Source organism: Ursus americanus, chromosome 15, assembly GCF_024610735.1.
Source record: "Ursus americanus isolate L20-20 chromosome 15, mUrsAme1.1.p, whole genome shotgun sequence".
Classification (NCBI taxonomy): domain Eukaryota; kingdom Metazoa; phylum Chordata; class Mammalia; order Carnivora; family Ursidae; genus Ursus; species Ursus americanus.
The window spans coordinates 18,254,417-18,274,286 of record NC_142141.1 but is presented as its reverse complement, the minus strand read 5'-3'; the positions used below and the strand labels follow the sequence as shown (position 1 = coordinate 18,274,286).

The following is a 19,870-nucleotide window of genomic DNA, read 5'->3' as shown; positions in this document are numbered from 1 at the left end:
ATAGGAAAGGGACTGTGTTGATATGGCAGAAGGTAATGCTGTTGTATCCAAAGAAAAATGGAGGTCGGAAAGACAAAAGCCTGTGCCCATCCCAAACTTTGTCTTGCCTACCACATGTATGCAGATGTGATTCCAGTCACTAACATGAATTAGACCTTTTTAAAAACGAAATGCTATATGTTATTTTGGATGCTCTTTTGGTCAGTCAGTGCTAATTTTGCCAGTTAGTTGGTGATCTTTGTGGTCTAGAATTTCCTGAGTGGCATCACAGATTTTAGAATTAGTACATTTATTTTTCTGTGTCCTAAGCTCTCCAAATCAAATAAAACCCTATAAAGCGGTACACTGCAGATAGAAGGATTTTTGCATTCATAGAACATTTCTTCCACACTAGATAATATCATTAAATAGTCCATCCATCCCATGACAACTATAATATGAGGCAGTAGAAGGTGTTGTATATGAGGGTTTTGTCATTTGCAGAATATTCTGGCGATTCCCCAGATAATCATACTTACCCTTATATTCTGTGATAAGTCTGTACAGTTACCTAAATTCTTAATTCCACCAATATTTTCTCTAAGTACCAGCTTCTGAGCATGATGATTTCTCTAAATTTATCTCCTTCCATGTAAAGTAGTTTTTCTTTTTAATGAATGTTTTCAGGTGTTAAGTGGTGCCTTAAGAATTAGTCATCCCACTGGCAGCTTCAGCTTATTAGTATTTTTAAAGCACATTTGCTCTTTAGCACAGGCTTGGATACTTCTTAATGCAGATGAGAGAGCAGAAATACCTTTAACTCTATAATTATTGCTAATAATCTCCTTTCAGATTATAGCGACATAACTTTTTAAAAGTTTTTACTTGTAAACAAATTCATATATGTTGAGATATGTGTGTATATCTACCTGATAAATATATATCACTCAGAAGTATATAAAGTAAAAAAGTAAACTTCCCGCATATCCCCCCCGTTCTCTCCCCAACGCAGTTAACAATGTCAGTATTTTAACTTTTACCTGTAGGTGGGTGAAGTCACAACAAAAGAAGTTAAACTGCCAGCAGAAATGGAAGGAAAAAAGATGGAGATGACCCGGACCAGGACAAAGCCAGTGCCTTTACATTGTGATATAATCGGGGATGCTTTTTGGAAGGAACATCCAGAGATCCTAGATGAAGACAGCTGATCCTTTGCTTTTTAGCCCTGGCATGCTTAACCATGCAAGACCCCTCGCCCCCCCCGCCAAGACTCCTGGCCTTAGGTGTCCTAGGATCCCTACTACCAAGAACGGTGTGCCAGGAGTGACGCATGACTGGTTCGAAAGGGAATGGGGAAGAAGGGATGGATGGGGTGGTTATCTTGTTCTGCTTTAAGTAGAACATTTTTTTACAATGTTGGAACATGGTTCCTTCTGTAGAGTGTTTTTTTTTTTTTTAATCATGGTGCTATTATAAAGCAAGAACTATTTTATGCCTTGCAGAATGAATCATTTTTAGATTATGGCATAAGTCTTATAAAAACTTGTCAAGCTTTTTCTACCTATGATAGAATATGAATCCAAACTTTACTCTCAACCACCTGTTCTTAACTACAAAATCCACTAACCTTGAAAGTCTCACCTTTCCTACCCATGTACTTTGACATGGAGATAAATAATGGGTTGGTGGCTGCATGATGCTTTTGAATTCAGGAATTCCAGGTAGGATCAGGGTTTTGTGCCAGTTTCCAAGTTGGCAACTTTGGCTGAACAAGTGGGTAGTGGTTTGGATGTCCTTGTGTAAACATTCGATAGATTGATTTTATGGAGTTGTCAGCATGATCATTGTCTCACCATAGGTATTACCAAGGCCACTTACCTCTTTCTAAGAAGAAAGAGAATTGTGTGTATATATGAGAAAAAAAAAGTGTGAGAATGAATGAAGGAGGAGGAAAAAACATTGACTCCGTGTCCTCTAAATACTTGTTTTAAAAGTTACCTTCCTGCTGGACTTCCTGAAAAGGATTCTTGGGTACCCTCTATGTAATCAGAACACTGACATTTGAATTAAGAGAGCAGAGTGGTCAACACTCCCCTTGGGGTCACAAGTGGCAGGTGTTAAAGGACACCTAATAGTTCTACCTCCTGATGGGCCAGTGTAGATGGGGGAGGAGCAGCAGAGAGTAGCAGCAGTAATTGCATGTTGCCAAATTGCTGGCCTCTGAAGTGAGGATAGGTGGTGAGAGAACATGTCCTCGTTTCGTATTTCAGAGGGAGATTATTTGGCTCTATTAAGAATTAAGGGGTACTTGGGTGGCTCAGTTGGTTAAGCGTCTGCCTCCGGCTCAGGTCATGATTTCAGGATCCTGGGATCAAGCCCCGCTCCGGCTCCCTGCTCAGTGGGAGTTTGCTTCTTCCTCTCCCTCTGGCTGCCACTCCTGCTTGTGCTCTCTCTCTCAAATAAATATTTGAAAAAAGAATTATGCGGCAGCCTACATTTTAGTGCCTGGTCTTGCATTACAGAATTTACAGCCACAAAAAAAAAAAAAAATGTATTTTTGAAGGCAACGGCTGGTCTCCTTCGCTAATTGATATCTCATCTGTCAGTCATTTTTTTCCCTTCCTGTTCTCACTACACAAGAAGAGATTTGGTGCATGTTTGGTAATTAATAAAATCTCTGAAAAAAATAATAAAGGTTTCAACTCCCTTGGCCTAGTTTTTCTTTTTTTTTCTCCTACAAATCCAGGATATGAGTCCAACTTTTGCATATATGTCTTTACATAAGCCAGGATAAATGTACCTTCATCACAGCAGTGGTTCCGACTTCTGCATACAAAAATTTACTTGGAATGCTTGTTTTAAGTGCTCTTCCAGCCTCCACCTCTCCCCTTATGAAGATTTGAGGTTTGCTAATCGGACTTTTAACCAAAAAGGCTTCTGATGCCTATGGTGGGTGATACATGGCAGTTTGGGCAACATGGCCCTCAGTATACTGTGATAGGCCAAGTGAGGCAGTAAGGTAATGTAGCTCCTGACTGGCCAGTGTAACTTAATGGTAAGTAAAGGGGTAGCAATTTATGTCAAAACGTATATGGATAAATTGTATCTATTTATATAGGTATCACTTATGTAGATAAATAATAGGTATTAAAATACAGACTTGCAGGACAAGGGGCACCTGGGTGGTGCAGTCGTTAAGCGTCTGCCTTCGGCTCAGGGCGTGATCCCGATGTTCTGGGATCGAGCCCCACATCGGGCTCCTCCGCTGGGAGCCTGCTTCTTCCTCTCCCACTCCCCCTGCCTGTGTTCCCTCTCTTGCTGGCTGTTTCTCTCTGTCAAATTAATAAATAAAATCTTTAAAAAATAATAATAAAATACAGACTTGCAGGACAAAACCACCCAAAGAAATGTGCTTTCTGTGGGGACTGTGTGATACTACAAAGGCTCAATTTTGTCATAAGATAGGGGGACAAGCACTTAATCATTGAACTGGCAGCAGTTTGCAGCTTTGTTTTTTGTTTGGGCAGGAAGTTTTGAGCAAAGGAATAGAAGTTTAACAGTCCTGCCGTAACTAAACCCGTAGTGCTCTCAGGAACACCCTTCGATGGCTTTTCTTTGTTGCAGCACGTGTTCTTTCCAGTGTGTCACAGTTGTATATTAATTTTCATCTTGCTTTCTAAGGTAGAGGAATAGCATTCTCTTGGCCTTTCCAGAGCTTAAAGAAATGTTAAAACATGAGAAACAGCTAGTATAGAATTAATACTAATTGATAGTTCAGGGAGGTGTGGCTTGTAGGTAACTGGAAATATCTTGGGTGTGCTGGGTGAGGGGGTAATATCTGGCCTTCTGTATAGACTCTCATTTTAATATCAAAAAGCAAAATGTTCTGCTGAACAGAAGCTAAAAAATAAGTGGTACAACCAGGTCTTATAAATCTTCCAACATCCTGGCTTCCAAGAGCTGGACCCTAGTTTCCTCCACTTGCCTAAGCAGCGCTTGGGAAATCAGTGATTCAATGTATTCTCTTTAATACTAAGGTCTCTCTGGTGTTAGTGCAAATTACTTTTTGCATAGGGTGCAGGAAATGGAGGACTGGGATCCATCCATCCTCCATAGTTTCATTGTCTACTTAACCAATTCTAACTAGCTAACATAGAGCATGTATATGCTCTCTATGCAGTATCTCTTCATTGTTAGGAGAATTCGGTTGGTTAGGTACTATTTCTATCATATTTCAGGTGAGAATGTAAAGACCCAAAGAAGCGAAATAATTTGAGCCAGGTAGGCTAGCCCCCAGTGGGACTCGGCAGGAAAGCACACTGGGACGCTGACTGCCCTCTTCCAGCCTCTTTCCACCAGCTCAAGTTAGGAGTATACTGCAGTTTGAGAGCAGAGAAACGCCTAGGGAAGCTTGTTAAAATGCCGATTCCAAGATCCACCCCCGGGGAATCTGGAGTATTAAACATCCTAAGTGATAATGATATAAATGGGGAAACCCTGCCTTCAAACAGATTAATCCGTTATCCAAGGGCTATGGCGGGCCCGGCGGGCTGAGCGCGGACAGATGCTGCCCTCCGGCGGCCGCGCCGGCGCAGTGCAACCCCAGGCCGCGGCTGCGCAGTGCCGCCCTCTGGCGGCTCCGCTCCTTCTTCCCATCGGCCTCGGCTTGCGGGCCTTTCAAACATGGAGGAGCGGGAGCGGGGGGCGAGGTCCGCTCGCGCCGGGAGCCCCGCGCGCCCGCCCAGCCCGCGGCTGGATGTCAGCTCTGACAGCTTCGACCCTCTGCTGGCTCTGTACGCGCCCCGCCTGCCGCCCATCCCGTACCCCAACGCGCCCTGCTTCAACAACCTGGCCGAGTACGAGAGCTTCCTCAGGACCGGAGTCCGGGGCGGCGGGCGCGGGCGGGCGCGGGGCGCGGCCGCGGGCTCAGGGGTCCCCGCCGCCGCTGCCGGGCCCTCGGCCAGAACCCGCCGCCGCCAGGACGCCCCCGCTCCAGACCCCGAGCGCATCCAGCGCCTCCGTCGCCTCATGGTGGCCAAGGAGGAAGGGGACGGGGCCGCCGGTGCGCGCCGGCGGGGTCCGGGTCGGAGCAGGAAGGCGCCGCGCAACGTGCTCACGCGAATGCCCTGTGAGTCCGGCGGACGCGGGCGGGGCGGTTGGCGGTGGGGGGACGAGGGCCCCGCCGGCTGCCCGGAAGGTGGCGGCCCAGGGGGCGTTTGCAGGGTGCCAGGGGCTTGGCGCAGGTCCGCACGCATTAGGGGGAGGGTCTTGGTGAAGGTTGCAGAGATAATCCGCCACCGGGAGGAGGTTCTGCTTGAGTCGTGTGGATAATGGGGCGTGAGGAGGGTCTTTTGGAGTAATGAGAGGTCCGCTTGATCGGGGAGCGGGAGAAGAGTGCTAAGGCTGTAGATGTAATAAGGAGCCATGGGAAGGGTCTGCGTGGATAAGGGTGTAGGTCCGCGGAGGTAACGGGGTCCGTGCAAGTGGCTACAGAGGTGATGAGGGGCCTGCAGCGAGGGTCTGTGGGTGTGATGGGGATCTGGAGAGGTGGTGGGGCCTGGAAACGGGACATCACAGGAAGGATCTGCAGAGGTGATGAGAGGTCTTAGGGACCATAGCCAGAGGGGAGGGGCACAACCAATATTAAGGAAAGGAGAGTGTTTGATTAGTGGGATTGAGGATGATGGGATGGAGTGTGGGGAGATCTATCTGTTCAGTTAGAACAGGGGACATAATCTCATAACCCATGCACATTAAGTGACAGCTCCTTCCAGGGTACTTACAGGAGAAGGGCTATGGGGTCTTGATACACACATGTTTGCATTACCAAATCACAAGTGCTTGAATGCAGCAAGCACAAATGCCACTAAAACCCAGACACTGCTTCCCAGCCACTCTGCCAGGATGGGTGCAGGAGTGTGTCTGTCGGGCTCATATTACCATATGTGCAGGTTATTTCAGGTTCTGAAGGTGTAAATGACACAAGGGAATCTCTTGGAGCCTCCTAATAGATCCTTAGAGTAAAGCTGTAAACAGGGGAGGTTGCTAATGTGTGAATTAGGTCTTATCAAATGGAATAAAAACAGCCCAGGGTTATGTCTTTTGTCGTCTGGCAAGCATTTCTGACATCTGCCAGTGAACACAATGACCTAGTTAGCCATTCAAAGCATCTGTATCTTGATAGCTAAATTGTAACATTATTAAATCACTGCCTTTAGGATGGAGGGTTGTGCTAAGCAAGGGAATATTTTGTTTCATTCCTAGAAGTGTTTATTAAGAGAGAAACATCCTGAAAAGCTGTGTGCTGTTAGATGTATCTTTGTCAGATCATTTACTGTGACAGACAGTGCCAGAGCATTCTTGCCAAAGCTAGGGTGCACCCCAGCTTGCTTGCAGAACAGTAACACAAAGATAAAGTATGCATGTTCCTAAAATAAGAGCAGTGTGGGGGACCTTATTTTGCCTAGACTTTTTGCCACTATCAGATCTTGGAAATGCACTCTAAGTCTCAGAGTGTAACATTTATTTCCATTTTGCCAGTTGTTCCTTTGCTACAGAGATTGTCAAGGAAAGACGTATTTCTATGTGGAAAGTGGTTTTAGCTTTACCTATGGAGCACTCTGCTATATTGGTATGACAGAGCATGAAAACCAGCTTTGTTGATTTCCCATGATTAAATATATGCCTGGAATCCAGATCTCAGAATGTGCCATAGGCACTGAAAATTTTAATCACACCGCTAGAAACAATTGAGTGTGCATGATAGAGATGGGTAGACATCATAGAGAACTAATGAGCTTCAGAAAGCCAGAAAAGTACAGGGGTGTCAGGGTGGCTCAGTTGGTTGAGCATCTGACTCTTGATTTCGGCTCAGGTCATGATCTCAGGGTTGTGAGATCCAGCCTGAGCCCTGCCTTGGGCTCCCCACTCAGCAGGGAGCCTGGTACTCTCCCTTTCTCTCCCTCTGCCCCCCCCCGTCTCTCTCTCTCTCTCTCTCTCTAAAATAAATAAATGAATCTTTAAAAAACAAAAAGGAAGAAAGTAAGAAAAGTACAGAAGCAAGGGTGAAGATTAAATTTATTTGGAAAGAGTTCCTGGAAGAGATTGGCTTCAGGTCTCAAAGTTAATTTAAGGAAGGGCATGGTTGAGGATAACAGTAATTATTTAAAAGTTAGGCTCTTGAGGTATAATTTACACATAACAAAATTCACCCTTTTTAAGTGAGTTTAGACAAATGTGTAGTTGTGAAATTACCACCACAATCAAGATACAGAACGAATCATCACCCCAGAAAGTTCCCTCATGGCCCTTTTTAAGTCAAGAGACAATTTTATTGTTGCTAATTATGGCTACAGTCATTTAGCTAGTAAGTGCTGTGCACTTTGCTAAGCCCTTTAGATGAACTGTACCCTATTTTACCCTTAGATACTACTTTATAAATGAAGTTGGTTGAGCTTAGCTACTTGCCCAGGATCACATAGCTAGTTAGTTTGCATCTGAGACTTAATGCTGGGTTTGTCCAACTCCAGGGCCTGTGTGCCAGGGCCATTATCCTCATCTCAAGTAAGGGAAGAGGGGAGTACATTCTCATTTTTCTTTCCTTGCTTCTTTTGTTGGCTGGAGGGTGCCACATATGTGAGGCCAAGAGTGTATGTCTAGAGCAATGAGAACTGAATTTGGGTCCAGAGAAGGATTTGTTAAAACACTTTGAAGACCAAAGAGTTTCTCTTTGATTTTGTTATGATAGATAGTGGGAACCATCGTGTATATCCTTAAGCGAAAGCACTTTTAGGGTAACGTTTCTAATAACTTACTTTCTAGTAGCAAAATGTATTTGGGGCGGTATAGACCACAAACTCAAGGGTTTGACTGCTGGGCTGGCTTTTTTAGTTTTGAACACTGGCTCCTCTACTTTCTAGCTGTTTTATAGTAGACAGGTCACTGTTAAACTCTTTGGGTCCTCAGTTTCCTCATCTGTAAAGTGAGGACAGTAATAGTATTCACCTATAGTTGTTAGGTTTATTTAGTTAACCCATTCAAAGCTTTTACACGTAGGGAAATTCTCAATGAATGTTAAATGTCACTGCGATTGTTGTAGGTTATTGTTGTGGTTATTGTTTTAGACTGTCATTATTAAAAGCTCCAGGTGAGGATGTATATATATACCCTGCCTGTATTGGGTGTTGGCTCAGCCATTTACTAGGCAAGTTACCTTGAGAAGTTATTTAAATAAACATTTCTGAGCTTCATTTTCCTCATCTGTAAAGTAGGGCAAAATAATAGTACCTATGTGTTAAAGTTGTGAGGATTAAATAAAATAACATGCATAAAGTTAAATTTACCCCAAGGCCTGGTTCATACCTAGTGCTCAGTAATTGGGGATAATGATGGTGTCGGGATGATGTGAGGGAAACTGGGAGGCTCTTGTAATAAATGAATTATCTGATAAGGCTCTGGACTGTATTATTGGTTGAGGAAGGAGAAAGGAAAGGGTACGACTTAGTTATTGAGAATCTATTGTCTGAGCTTAGTGTGGCCACAAGTAGGGAGAAGAATGGAGTTAAAAATGACCTGGCTTTAGAAGGTTGGGCCTAAGAATAGTGGCAATGAAGAAGGAGATCTGGAAGAATAACTATCTTCAAAGATAAGGCGTATATTTTTTTGTTGTATTAAATTTTAGAAGACTGGCTCATCTATCCATTTGGAGTTTGTTATACAGACTGCTGGAAAGAGACACAGAATGTGCCTTCTGCTGGTGATGGGTAGTAAGGAGGGCACGTATTGCATGGTGCACTGGGTGTTATACACACTAATGTATCATCGAACTTTACATCAAAAACCAGGATGTACTGTATGGTGACTAACATAATATAATAAAAAAAATGTTAAAAAAAAAAAAAAAGAATGTGCCTTCTGATTCACAATGTGGAGCTCATTTTTGCCTTGGCAGTTTGCTGTGATAGGTGGTGCTAGTGTGATGTTCTTGATCACACAAGGAGTGAATGCTCCCTGGAATTATGCCTTATTAAATCTTTGGAAGAAAAAAAAAATCAAGAGAAAAATAAAGACATGAGAGTTGAAAGACTTGAGTTTATCATTTGTTTACCAGAATAAGAAACTGTTGTTAAGTTGTGTGTTTGTGTTTTCTCTCTGGTTTGGGGACTCAGGGGACAAAGTAGTACCTCTGTTTATTTACAAGTTAGAAAAAGAATGGTCTTTAAAAAAAAAAGAAAGAAAGAAAGAAAAAGGATGGTTTTTCCACTGTTGGTGGAAACACATACAGGGGTGGGGGGAAGCAGGGAATTTGTATAGGCAAAGAAACTGATCCAGGCAGTATGATCAATTTCTAAGAAATTGAATGATAGAGACTTATTCCTGAAATGCATATGGAAGATAACTAGTTTAACCCCATTTTATAAATTAGGAAATTCAGACTTGTAGAGAAAAAGTTCCTCAAACATTCAAAGAATTTCAAAATATTGCTATGCTAGAGCAAGGGCGGATGCTGAAGGTCAGACCAAGGTGCTCATGTTCCTTTCCAAGGCCTCTGTTTCTGCCACACTGCCTTCAGCTGTGCCTTCCTGCTGAAGTTTCAGTCTGACATAAACTCCTACTTCTCATCTGCTAAGTTACTTTCTTCAAAGAGTGTTTTCTTTCATTAATTTATCACTGCCACCATTTATAATCTGATCTATGAGTGAGGGATAAGGAGGTCAAAAGTAACCTGCTTAGTTATCCAAACTGAAGTGCAGGACTGTTGTTCTCTTTCATGCCACTAGAAACAAAACAGATTTTTTTTGTGTGTGTTTACTATTGATGGCAATAATCAATCTCCAAAGAATTTTGCCTTGCAAACTTGGGAGGGAAAGACTGAGACTGTGTATGTGTGAGTGTGAGTATAAGAGTGTGTGTGTGCACATGTGGTTTTCTTTTGGAAGGTTTTATATAGTATAGCCATCATATTGTGAAGGCTAAGTTAATGTAAAGCAATAAAAATAAAATTCATCTCTGTTCCCAAGCTCTGAAAAAAAGAATCCATCATAGTAAAGGCTGCAATTTATAGTCCCAGCCTTCTTCCCGTGAATTGTCATACTCTTTATGTGATGCTTATCAGCAATCTCATAGGAGCCTAATGCCTAGCAGGTGCTTTTGTATCAACCAGGCTTGGAATGCAATGAGGTCTCTTCCTCCTAGTGTAAAGATGACGTACATTGGAATCCAGCGGCTCCAGAGAGCTTAGGCATGGAGTGTCTTCAGATGGGGGCCAAAAGTCCATTCTCTCTTAGAGGACTGCACATGTTTAAGGGCAGATGTATTACATGGCTTGTTTCCTTTAAACATGTGAATAAGTTGTTTGATTTTGGGGTTTTTTTTTGTAAGAGTCAAACTGGATATGTGGTTCATGAGAATTATCCTTAAAAAAGTTGTCTTGGGACACCTGGGTGGCTCAGTCAGTTAAACGTCTGCCTTCGGCTCAGGTCATGATCCCGGGGTCCTGGGCTCAAGCTCCGCTTCAGGCTCCTTACTCAGCGGGGAGCGTGCTTCTCCCTCTGCCTGCTGCTCCCCCAGCTTGTGTGTACACTCTCTCTCTCTCCCCCTCTCTCTGACAAATAAATCAATAATCTTAAAAAAAAAAAAAGTTGTCTTACCCACATACAGAACTGAGAAGAATTTTGCTGCTGCTGTGTACATTTAATGTGGGGTTCCCCCCCCCCAAAAATTTTTAAATAATGGTGCATCTTAAAATCAATGACATCATAATGATCCAGCCATTGCACTACTGGGTATTTACCCCAAAGATACAGACGTAGTGAAGAGAAGGGCTATATGCACCCCAATGTTCATAGCAGCAATGTCCACAATAGCTAAATCGTGGAAGGAGCTAAGATGCCTTTCAACAGATGACTGGATTAAGAAGTTGTGGTCCATATATACAATGGAATATTACTCGGCTATCAGAAAGAACGAGTTCTCAACATTTGCTGCAACATGGACGGCACTGGAGGAGATAATGCTAAGTGAAATAAGTCAAGCAGAGAAAGACAACTATCATATGATTTCTCTCATCTATGGAACATAAGAACTAGGAAGATCGGTAGGGGAAGAAAGGGATAAAGAAAGGGGGGGTAATCAGAAGGGGGAATGGAGCATGAGAGACTATGGACTATGAGAAACAAACTGAGGACTTCAGAGGGGAGAGGGGTGGGGGAATGGGATAGACCGGTGATGGGTAGTAAGGAGGGCACGTATTGCATGGTGCACTGGGTGTTATACACAACTAATGAATCATCGAGCCTTACATCGGAAACCGGGGATGTACTGTATGGTGACTAACATAGTATAATAAAAAATCATTAAAAAAAAATAAAAAAATAAAATCAATGACATCATAGAACACAGGATATACGAGTAGTGAAACATTTGGGTGATAGCCAGATGTATGCTTTATCTCTGTTCTGGTGGAATCTTGCCTTATTTCAGTGTATGTTGCCTGTACTACTTATGTTGCCCATTGGGCCTTCCTGTTTCCATAGTGAGGTTGCCGCTGCACCATGTTGTCTAATGTTGCTGGAGATGGTTAGGTGGTCTCAGTTGTTAATTCTGGGAATGAGAGCAGATGTTCATGCTATGCTCACTGTTCTTGTCTTGTTTCAGTGCATGAAGGCAGCCCTCTGGGTGAGCTCCATCGTTGTATCCGGGAGGGAGTGAAGGTGAATGTTCATATCCGCACTTTCAAGGGTCTTCGGGGTGTCTGTACAGGCTTCCTCGTCGCATTTGACAAGTTCTGGAATATGGTAATTAAGTCTTTCTCAAGGGGTTGGAGAACCTCCTAGGGATTAAATCTTTTATATGTCTAAATGACCTGAGTAACCTTATTTAGGAAGACCTATAGAATAACTTCCCAGAACTAGAATTTTTGCATTCTCTTGGCCAACAACAAAAGAGTACTTTCTATTGCTTCCTTTTCTTTAAGGCATTGGCTTTCAACCCGGATAGTTTTGCACTTCTCTCCCTCCTAGGGACATTTGGCAATGTCTGGGGACGTTTTTTAATTGTCATAACTGTGGCATCTAATGGGTAGAGGCCAGAGGAGCTGCTGCACATCTGACAATACACAAGATAACCCCCCAACAACAAAGACGTATCTGGTCCAAAATCCTTAGTGCTATGGTTAAGAAACCCAGCCTTAAGGAATAATTATTCAATTGTTTAGTAGTTTTGTATCAATTTCCTACTGACCATTCTTTCGTTCATTTCAAAATATTTATTGATTTCCCACTTTGGTTGGTACTGTACCACAGTGCTAGGTATAGAAACTTCAGAAAGGAACTTTCATTCTACAGTTTTGGGAAGATAGATGAAGATAGAGGGGAAGCAGACATACTAATAAGCAAGGCACTTTGCAAGGTATTTCCTTATGAAGGAAATGCACTCCCACTCTCCTAGAGGCTTACTGCCTACTAGACATTTGTAGGAGTGAAGAGATACATTATAGTGCCACTATAATATGTGGAAGTTAAACTAGAAACACCAGGCTTTCTGGTGTTTCTTTTTCATATGGTCTCTCATCTCCAACTTTTCTTTTTCCTGCGTTTTATCTTTGTCCATGTGTTCTCCTGGGTGAATATAGTAGTTGCTGACATTTATTAAGCACTTAGCATTTGCTGGATAGTGTACTAAGGGTTTATCTCCGTAAACAAGGTTTGCTACTGTTCCATTTTACAAATGAAGAAATTGAGGCTAGAGATATTGCATGATTGGCCCAGATTACCCTGTTAGTAAGTGGAAGTTCTAGAACTTTATCCCAGGTCTTTCTGACTCCTAAGACCATGTTTTCAACCAGTGTGGAATCAGAAGACCTAAATTTGAATCCTAGCTTTACCTAACCTTGGTAGTTGTGTTACTTTAGGCAAAGTAATTTCTCTGAGGCCCACTTTTCTTACATCTAAAATGTAGGGGAAAGTACTTTACTGTTACAGTTTTACCTTTGAAGGAAAAGTATTTAAGACAACATCTTTGATATGATGGTCATAATAATAATCCTGCCAGCTTATATTTGTAGGGTGAGTTACACTTTTCAAATTGATTTCTCATACATAATCTCATTTGATCCTAAATAGCTGTCCTATGAGTTTGATCTTTCAGAGACAAAAATTCACCAACAATTCTGTATGTAACTCTGATTAATACTTATTCATTGCTGTCATAAGACCTAGAAACTGAGGAAGGAAAAGAAGTAATAGAATAGTGTTTCTCAAAGCATGGCTTAGGGGTATCCTATATCACAATCATGGAGTTTCTGGTTAAAACAGAAAGTTCCTGAGCTTCATCCCAGACCTACTGAGTCAGCATATCTAGGAAGTAGCCTTGGATTTATATTTTAATAAGCTTCCTAGATATTTATGCACACTGAAATTTGCAAACCTCTACCATGCATTTGTAAAGGCCCCTTACCATAGACGAAACCCATCTTACATGGTGATAGCAGCTTGGAAATCTTACTCAGAGGGTGCCAGGGATTGCCATTTTTTTCTGCCCAACAGCGGAGTCACTTGTTTAGTTCTGCCAAATGAGGTGTTTATTCTGCTTTTGAAATTTTTCCTGGAAGCTATAAAAATAATTTATGCCTAATTATGCCTTAAAATAATTCTGCCTAATTTTTTCCCCCTTTGGGCTGTTTCTCTAGGCACTTACTGATGTGGATGAGACCTACCGAAAACCTGTTCTAGGCAAAGCGTATGAGCGGGATTCTTCATTGACTCTCACTAGGGTAGGCCGTTTCCCCTGACTTCCTGAGTACCCAGTGTGCTTTCAAGCTTAGAAATGAAGATCACCGAGCCTGGTGACCAGGTTTTCTTAGTGGGAGAGCTCAGTTACTGTCCACTATGCATGCCTAGACCAAGATCTTCATTAGTTTTGCTTCTCATGCATTCACCTAATTGCAAATGAGTCTGTACTTTTGACCTGCATAGTATTTAAGCAACAAGTTACCTCTTATAAGCCTTAGAAGTCTTTCCATTTTATACCACAGAAAAAAGCAGGTGCCTTTTCTCTTGACAGATTATTGATTTATCTGTATTATGGCTACACACAGAAGATTTATTATTGAACTTTTTAAAAATTGTACAGCAAGGGGTCTATAAAACCTAAGCAATCTGGTGGGGTTTTTTTCTATATATTGAAAGAAGGATGTTGAAGGCTAAAGAGAAGGCTGATATTTATCATTGCTTTCCTTATAGCTGTTTGATCGCTTAAAACTTCAAGATTCCTCCAAAAAGGAAGCCGATTCTAAGTCTGCAGTTGAAGACTCCACTCTGTCCAGATATTCCCAGACATCTACTTGGAAGGTGGCTTCAGTGTGGGGAAGAGGAGATAGTGACCGGAGCTCACGCAGGCGTTCCCGCTCCGTCCCTTCTTCTCTGCAGGCATCTGCAAGGGAGGAGTCCAGGTCAGAGATGTCAGGGAGGACTACACGGACAGAAGGGTCAAGTGCGGGAGGTACCTTTTCCAGGGCTACCACCCTTTCCAGGGGTCAGTCCCGTAAGAAAAAGCGAAAGCCCAAAGTGGATTACCAGCAGGTATTCACTCGACACATAAATCAGATTTTCATTCGAGGCGAGAATGTCCTGCTGGTTCATCTTGCACAGTGACCAGCTCGGCCTCACTGGAGTTTTGGTTTTTAGAAATAAAATGCATGAATTGCTGCTATGCTGTATCCTAGTATCCCAGTGAAACTCGAGTTGGAATGATTCCCTCTGGTCCTGCATGCGCAGAGCATAGAGCCAGGCTCAGGCCCTCTGGAAGATGAGCTCCCTCAAGGGGACACAGGCCTTAGGAGGATGGGTATTTGCATTAATATCAAATCAAAAGCTGTACAGAGGAAACAACATACATCTTATTTGGTGTCATGGTCGACTTTAGACACTCAAACCAAATATCAAATCTCCATTTGAATTAGGGGCCATGGTATGAATTAAATTCACCCCACAGTCACTATAAGGATGGGAGGGAAAAAACACCTCAAAAAAATGATTTCATTTCTAAAAGCTAGTGCCCTATGTACTCATGAATTTGATTCTAAGAGTAACAATGTAAATTTCCCTGTCGTCTTCCTTGTACCCACAACTTGTAACTGACCTTTGAATTTTGCTCTACACCATTCTCTCTTGATCGCGAAATGTAATTTATTACCTTTGAATATCTGTAAAACTAAGAAAGCTACCAGCTTATGAAAGAGTAAGATTTGGATAGCTGATATGCTCAAAGCAGCCAACAATGAATATTCTGTTCTTACCCCTCTCCTTATTATTTAAAGGGATACAGGACTTCAGCAGTCTTCCCCCCCTTACCAGAGGTAGCTTCTGAGAATGGCATGGCAGATGGGACTAGAAGATGCTCATGAGGTGGCTTCTTGTCCTTTTCTCTCACTTCTGTGGCATGGTGCTAGTGCATGTACCCAGTGTATTGCCCTTCTGTATGTAGTGTGGACTGTTCCGTGAGCTTTATGGCAGGTGACTGTGACCTTCATATCTGGCTTCAAAGAGTTCTGCATGAACTCAGTAGCACATATGCATCACGTGGATGAGAGTTCCCTTTCCGGTTAGGGCTGGCCTGTGTAGACTAACTTTCAGAATGGTATTTCCGTAAAACAGGAGTGGCAGTTTTATTCCGTAATGTCATGCCGAAGAGGTTCTTACAAAGTACAGTGGGTGGCATCTGTAAGGGACACTTCACTCACAGCCTGGCTTGAGTAATGGCACCTCTGATACTTCTACTTGAATCATATGCTTTTTCAGTCACTAGTACAGAATGGGCTACATCTTGACACAGACTGTTAGGCAATATTGATTTTTTGTTTTGTTTATATTTGGTTTTATTTTAGAATAACTTATGTTCAAAATGAGAATAAGAAATAGCTGACTAGTTAAAATGTTTGGGGGAAAAAAGTTCCCCTGCTGTATTTTTTGTGTAACTTAGGTAAGCCTTCTGAGAAGCAGGGTGAATAATGTTGAGGAAGTTAGGACACCTGATCCTTCTGGTAGCTGGGCCACTGGCTCGTCATGCAATGAAAGGAGAGCAGACTTTACCCCTCCGTGCCTCAGTTTTTCCCATCAGACACCTACCTCACAGGGGCACTGAGACAAAGAATTTTAGGAAGGCATTTTAAAGTCTTTCAACATATTTAAGTGCCATGAGTAACTTTTACTAACTATATTTCATAGCTTGGTAAGAGTTCTATGTCTTATGAGCAAGGTGGGTGCTACATATGAAAGTCATCTCCGTAGGTGTCATAATTTTGAACTCGTCCTCAGACGGCAGTGATATCTTCAGGAACTATTTTCCATAATCCATTCTTTTCTCCTAAAGGACAGTGGAAGTGCTTAGAAGAATATCCTCATTAAAAGAAGAGTAATGTTTCTTTGCTGCTTCCCCCACATCCCAGCCCCAACCCTGTTCTGATCATCATCAGAAAGAATTCCCCTGAACTTTTCAAGGGGTTTATATGGTAGTACCAAAGGGACAATGCACATCTAAATATGACACATCCCCAAAGGGGAATTGTAGAAGATGTTTTGTTTTGTTTCATTTACTTGTTTTTATTTTAAAATGCATTGTAAATATTCCTCTTTAGAACCATATCAGATACAATAAACACTTAGAGAGGTTCCATGTTACAAAGTCAAGCGGTTATCTTTGGAATCGGCTCATCTAAATTCTCTTCTAAATAGTATGTCTAAAATCTCTGTTCCTCAAGTAATAGTTATCTTGTTTCATCCTCAGGCACCCCTGCCTCTACCTCTTTACTAGTCTTTCCTGTTAGATGTCCTCCTCTGCCTGCTTTTCTGTCCCTCAGCTAGAAGCTGCAATAGATACCAGGTTTCCCCAATAGGTAAACGTTTGGTATCAAAAGGAATATATCAGTTTCCATTCATTTTAGTGCCTAAATCTAACGTGATTTATTTTAAACACATGCTGCATTTTCATGTTTGTATATAATTTTCGTATGTCCAGATAACGATTGGTTTGCTACTTTTCTGTCCAATCTAATAATTCTGGCTCTGAAAATTATTTTAAACTCATGTGATCAGTCTCATGTGCCCATATCTCCCCATTTATTGATTTGGTTTGGACAGTGATTCTAAGAATACTATTTAGTAAATGTGCTGTTTTGTACAAAGTATGACAATTCTTTTTTAGGGAAGTCAATTTTTAAAATTATTGCCTTTTCTTTATTATTGTAGAAATTTTTCAAAAGGAAGAAAAAAATTGGTCCTAATAACCTATGTGCTGCTCAAAATATGTCATCACCTGGAACATTATAATAAGTTGCTATGAAAATAATGGAATTCGTCTTCCTCAGGAGAAGGAAAGAAAAAGGGAAAGTAACAGCCAGAATGGTAGAGTTCTAGAGGCCCCCACAAGCCTACTTGAGGGGGCCCTGCACAGCTGAAATGCAACATAACTGGTTTCTGATATTCCCCAGGGATTTGGGCTTAGGACAGTTGGTAGGAATAGTATTTATTTTTGAACACCCAACTGGGGTTCTTCAGAGTCATCTCTAGCATGGGAATCCGTTTCTGAGACAGTTCCTGGGGCGTACCTGTGCACTTCTTGAGGTCTTTGGAGGAGCAGCCAGCTTCGTTAGATGACAACAAAGCACTGAGCCACAGGAGATGTGGTTTCACGCCCAGAATGACTTCATGTGCCATTCTTTGTACACAGAGGTGATTCTGCGCCTCTACCACCAGCAGAACTTCTGCTTTAGGTTGTTTGTTCTAGTACTTGGGAAGCGCTCTGCTCCCTTTTAGAGACCATCTTATGATGGTGGGCCATTTGTGAGATAGTTAGCCAGCGTTAGCAGTGTCTAAGGCAGATGGCTTTAGACCAGTCCGTTCCTTGCTCTCTCTGCATGGTGCATATCAAGTCAGAAAGCCGAGAAACCATTCACATTAAAGTCTAGGTGCATGAGAATCCTTGAGTTGTTAGTGGGTCAGGAGGGGCTTCATCTCTCGTTGTGGTAAAATTATCCAGGAGTACCTTTGGAGATTGTCAGGCATGAACTATGAGCTGTCTTTAATCCTCAGAAGCTGTGTGCAGAAGTCTAGGTATACCACTTACCCCTTGAGAGAAAAATAGGACCCTAACTTGATGCTGAGGGGTTTTGTATTTGTATTTGCACTATCCCCGTAGCCGCTGACATGGGCAAAATCATGAAATAGAACTGATTTTGTAAATTTTCTCTTAATTTTTGCCTTTAGGAAAAATTAAAATTATTCAAAGATGGCTAGCTGTCACTGGTGCTGCCCCAAAGCTTTCCCATCTTATATGTATTTTTTATGAATGACACGGTTGCTATGGGAAGGCCAAGGTTCACGTTAAGAGTATCATGGTGTAAATATAATGGTTTAGCAGCCATTTTAATTTTTCTTTCCCTGCGCCATATGTAGACTACAGTCAACCCCTTTTCAGTAGCTTCCATTCACCAGCCTGTGTTTTCCTGGGCAGTGACTCTCAGACGCTTTTCTTAGTGATTATAAAGCAAGAAAATCTTATCTGGGCCTATGTTGCAAAGGTGGGTGGTCTGTCATTACTTTCTGGCAAACTGAGTTGGTGAATTTTAGATAAGCCTTTGGGGTTCCTGTCACAGGTTCTTGGGCTCTGAAGAAGGGTTGCGCCTTTTTTACTCTCAGTGTTTTGAGTATTTTTCAAGTGTTTGTAAGTTCTCTTGCACTCCTCTAATAAAAACGAAAGCTATCTGTCAAGGAATGGTTTTGGATGGTTCAGAGATCTAGGGGAAAAGAAATAAATACACCTGAGACCTTCAGTTGGTCTTTTATTTATTTAGAATGAAAAGTAGTTTGATAAGCTACCAGAGTTAGTGCTGCTTGAAAAACACTCTCTGAAAAGATGGCAGCTGTCCCTCAGGAAAGCTATAAAGCTATTCCCAATGCATCGCAATTGCTTTTGATTTTTAGTCCTTTGGAGCAAATGTCTGATGTTATGTCTGATGTTATGTTTTTAGAACTGTGGGGGAAAATGTCTAAACAATTTTAGGGGGTATTATTTAAATGATTATCTGGCTGAAGTATGTGTGAGCTGGGTTCTAGGGCAGCTGTCCAGTTCTTTTTCTGTTGTCCTGACAGTAACACAGATAGTGAGCGATGTCTTGGAAAGTGATTTGCTTATTTCATACTGACATCTAAAGACATTAGCCTTCTGTTTGGCAACCCTGGGGACACCCTTCTGCACCGTGACTTATTAATGTTTTTTTAGACAAGGCTAACCTGGATGACTCTCTGTATTTATAGTTTCACTATTCATATACCAGCTGCTAAAAGAAAAACCATAACTTATAATCTTGTCTTGAAATTACTCCTAATTGTGAAGTTCACCTAAATTCTTCATGTTTAGGGAGGATTGCTGCTAGTTACGTCAGTTTGCAGTGTTCTGCTTTAGGTATGTGTCATATGGGAGTCTGGAAACTGTAATAAATACGATTGTTTTAATGTACTGACTGCTTTGTCTCTGCTGATTTTGAGGGGCGGTGGAGGGAAGGAGACATGGGAGTCTATTACCAAGAAGACACTGACCTAGAAAGTTAATGCCTTTCAAGCCTTCTGCCAGCTTATTGTTGTAACCTCGTACCTTTTCTTTATCAAAGCATATACATCTACATCAGCTGTCCTTGGGGTGGCTTTGTTCTTCCATGTTTATTAGAAGCTCATGCTTAGAAAAGGAACATGGCCCACATTGTGAATTATCTCTTCTAAGCTCCAAGCAATGGTAATTGCCCTGTGAATTTATTCTATCTAATAGCTCACTGGCATTAACCCCCCTCTCTTCATGATCTGCTAAGATCACACTTCACTGTGCTCCCACTGAGGGTTTG

General features: G+C 42.0%; 2 protein-coding genes across 4 annotated transcripts in view; both read left to right on the top strand.

Moving 5' to 3' along the window:
- THG1L (tRNA-histidine guanylyltransferase 1 like) overlaps window positions 1-2,686 on the top strand; it is a 7,385-nt gene extending 4,699 nt beyond the window's left edge. For both annotated transcript variants that reach the window (XM_045791997.2, XM_045791998.2), the window contains 2 exons: window positions 1-32; window positions 1,026-2,686. The exon at window positions 1-32 is cut by the window's left edge and continues 76 nt beyond it. In XM_045791997.2, coding sequence (XP_045647953.1) covers window positions 1-32; window positions 1,026-1,187 — 194 coding nt within the window. In that variant the 3' untranslated portion in view covers window positions 1,188-2,686. The remainder of the gene's footprint in view (window positions 33-1,025) is intronic.
- Window positions 2,687-4,610: 1,924 nt separating this feature from the next.
- Window positions 4,611-19,491, top strand: LSM11 (LSM11, U7 small nuclear RNA associated). 2 transcript variants are annotated; one of them, XM_045792002.2, is made up of 4 exons: window positions 4,611-5,107; window positions 11,635-11,690; window positions 13,667-13,750; window positions 14,220-19,491. In XM_045792002.2, exons 1-4 carry the CDS (start codon window positions 4,663-4,665, stop codon window positions 14,628-14,630), a joined length of 996 nt encoding a protein of 331 aa, XP_045647958.1. In that variant the 5' UTR covers window positions 4,611-4,662; the 3' UTR covers window positions 14,631-19,491. The 2 variants fall into 2 exon arrangements, with proteins under 2 accessions (XP_045647958.1, XP_045647957.1); XM_045792001.2 differs by having other exon boundaries at window positions 4,617-5,107; window positions 11,635-11,774.
- Window positions 19,492-19,870: the final 379 nt, after the last annotated feature.

What these genes read in the sequence shown, in the direction of transcription:
- LSM11 (XM_045792001.2), top strand. Translation starts at nt 4,663, where the DNA reads ATGGAGGAGCGGGAGCGGGGGGCGAGGTCCGCTCGCGCCGGGAGCCCC. An exon ending in TTGACAAGTTCTGGAATATG is followed by an intron (nt 11,775 to 13,666) that starts GTAATTAAGTCT and finishes CTGTTTCTCTAG; the next exon opens with GCACTTACTGATGTGGATGA. An exon ending in CTTCATTGACTCTCACTAGG is followed by an intron (nt 13,751 to 14,219) that starts GTAGGCCGTTTC and finishes CTTTCCTTATAG; the next exon opens with CTGTTTGATCGCTTAAAACT.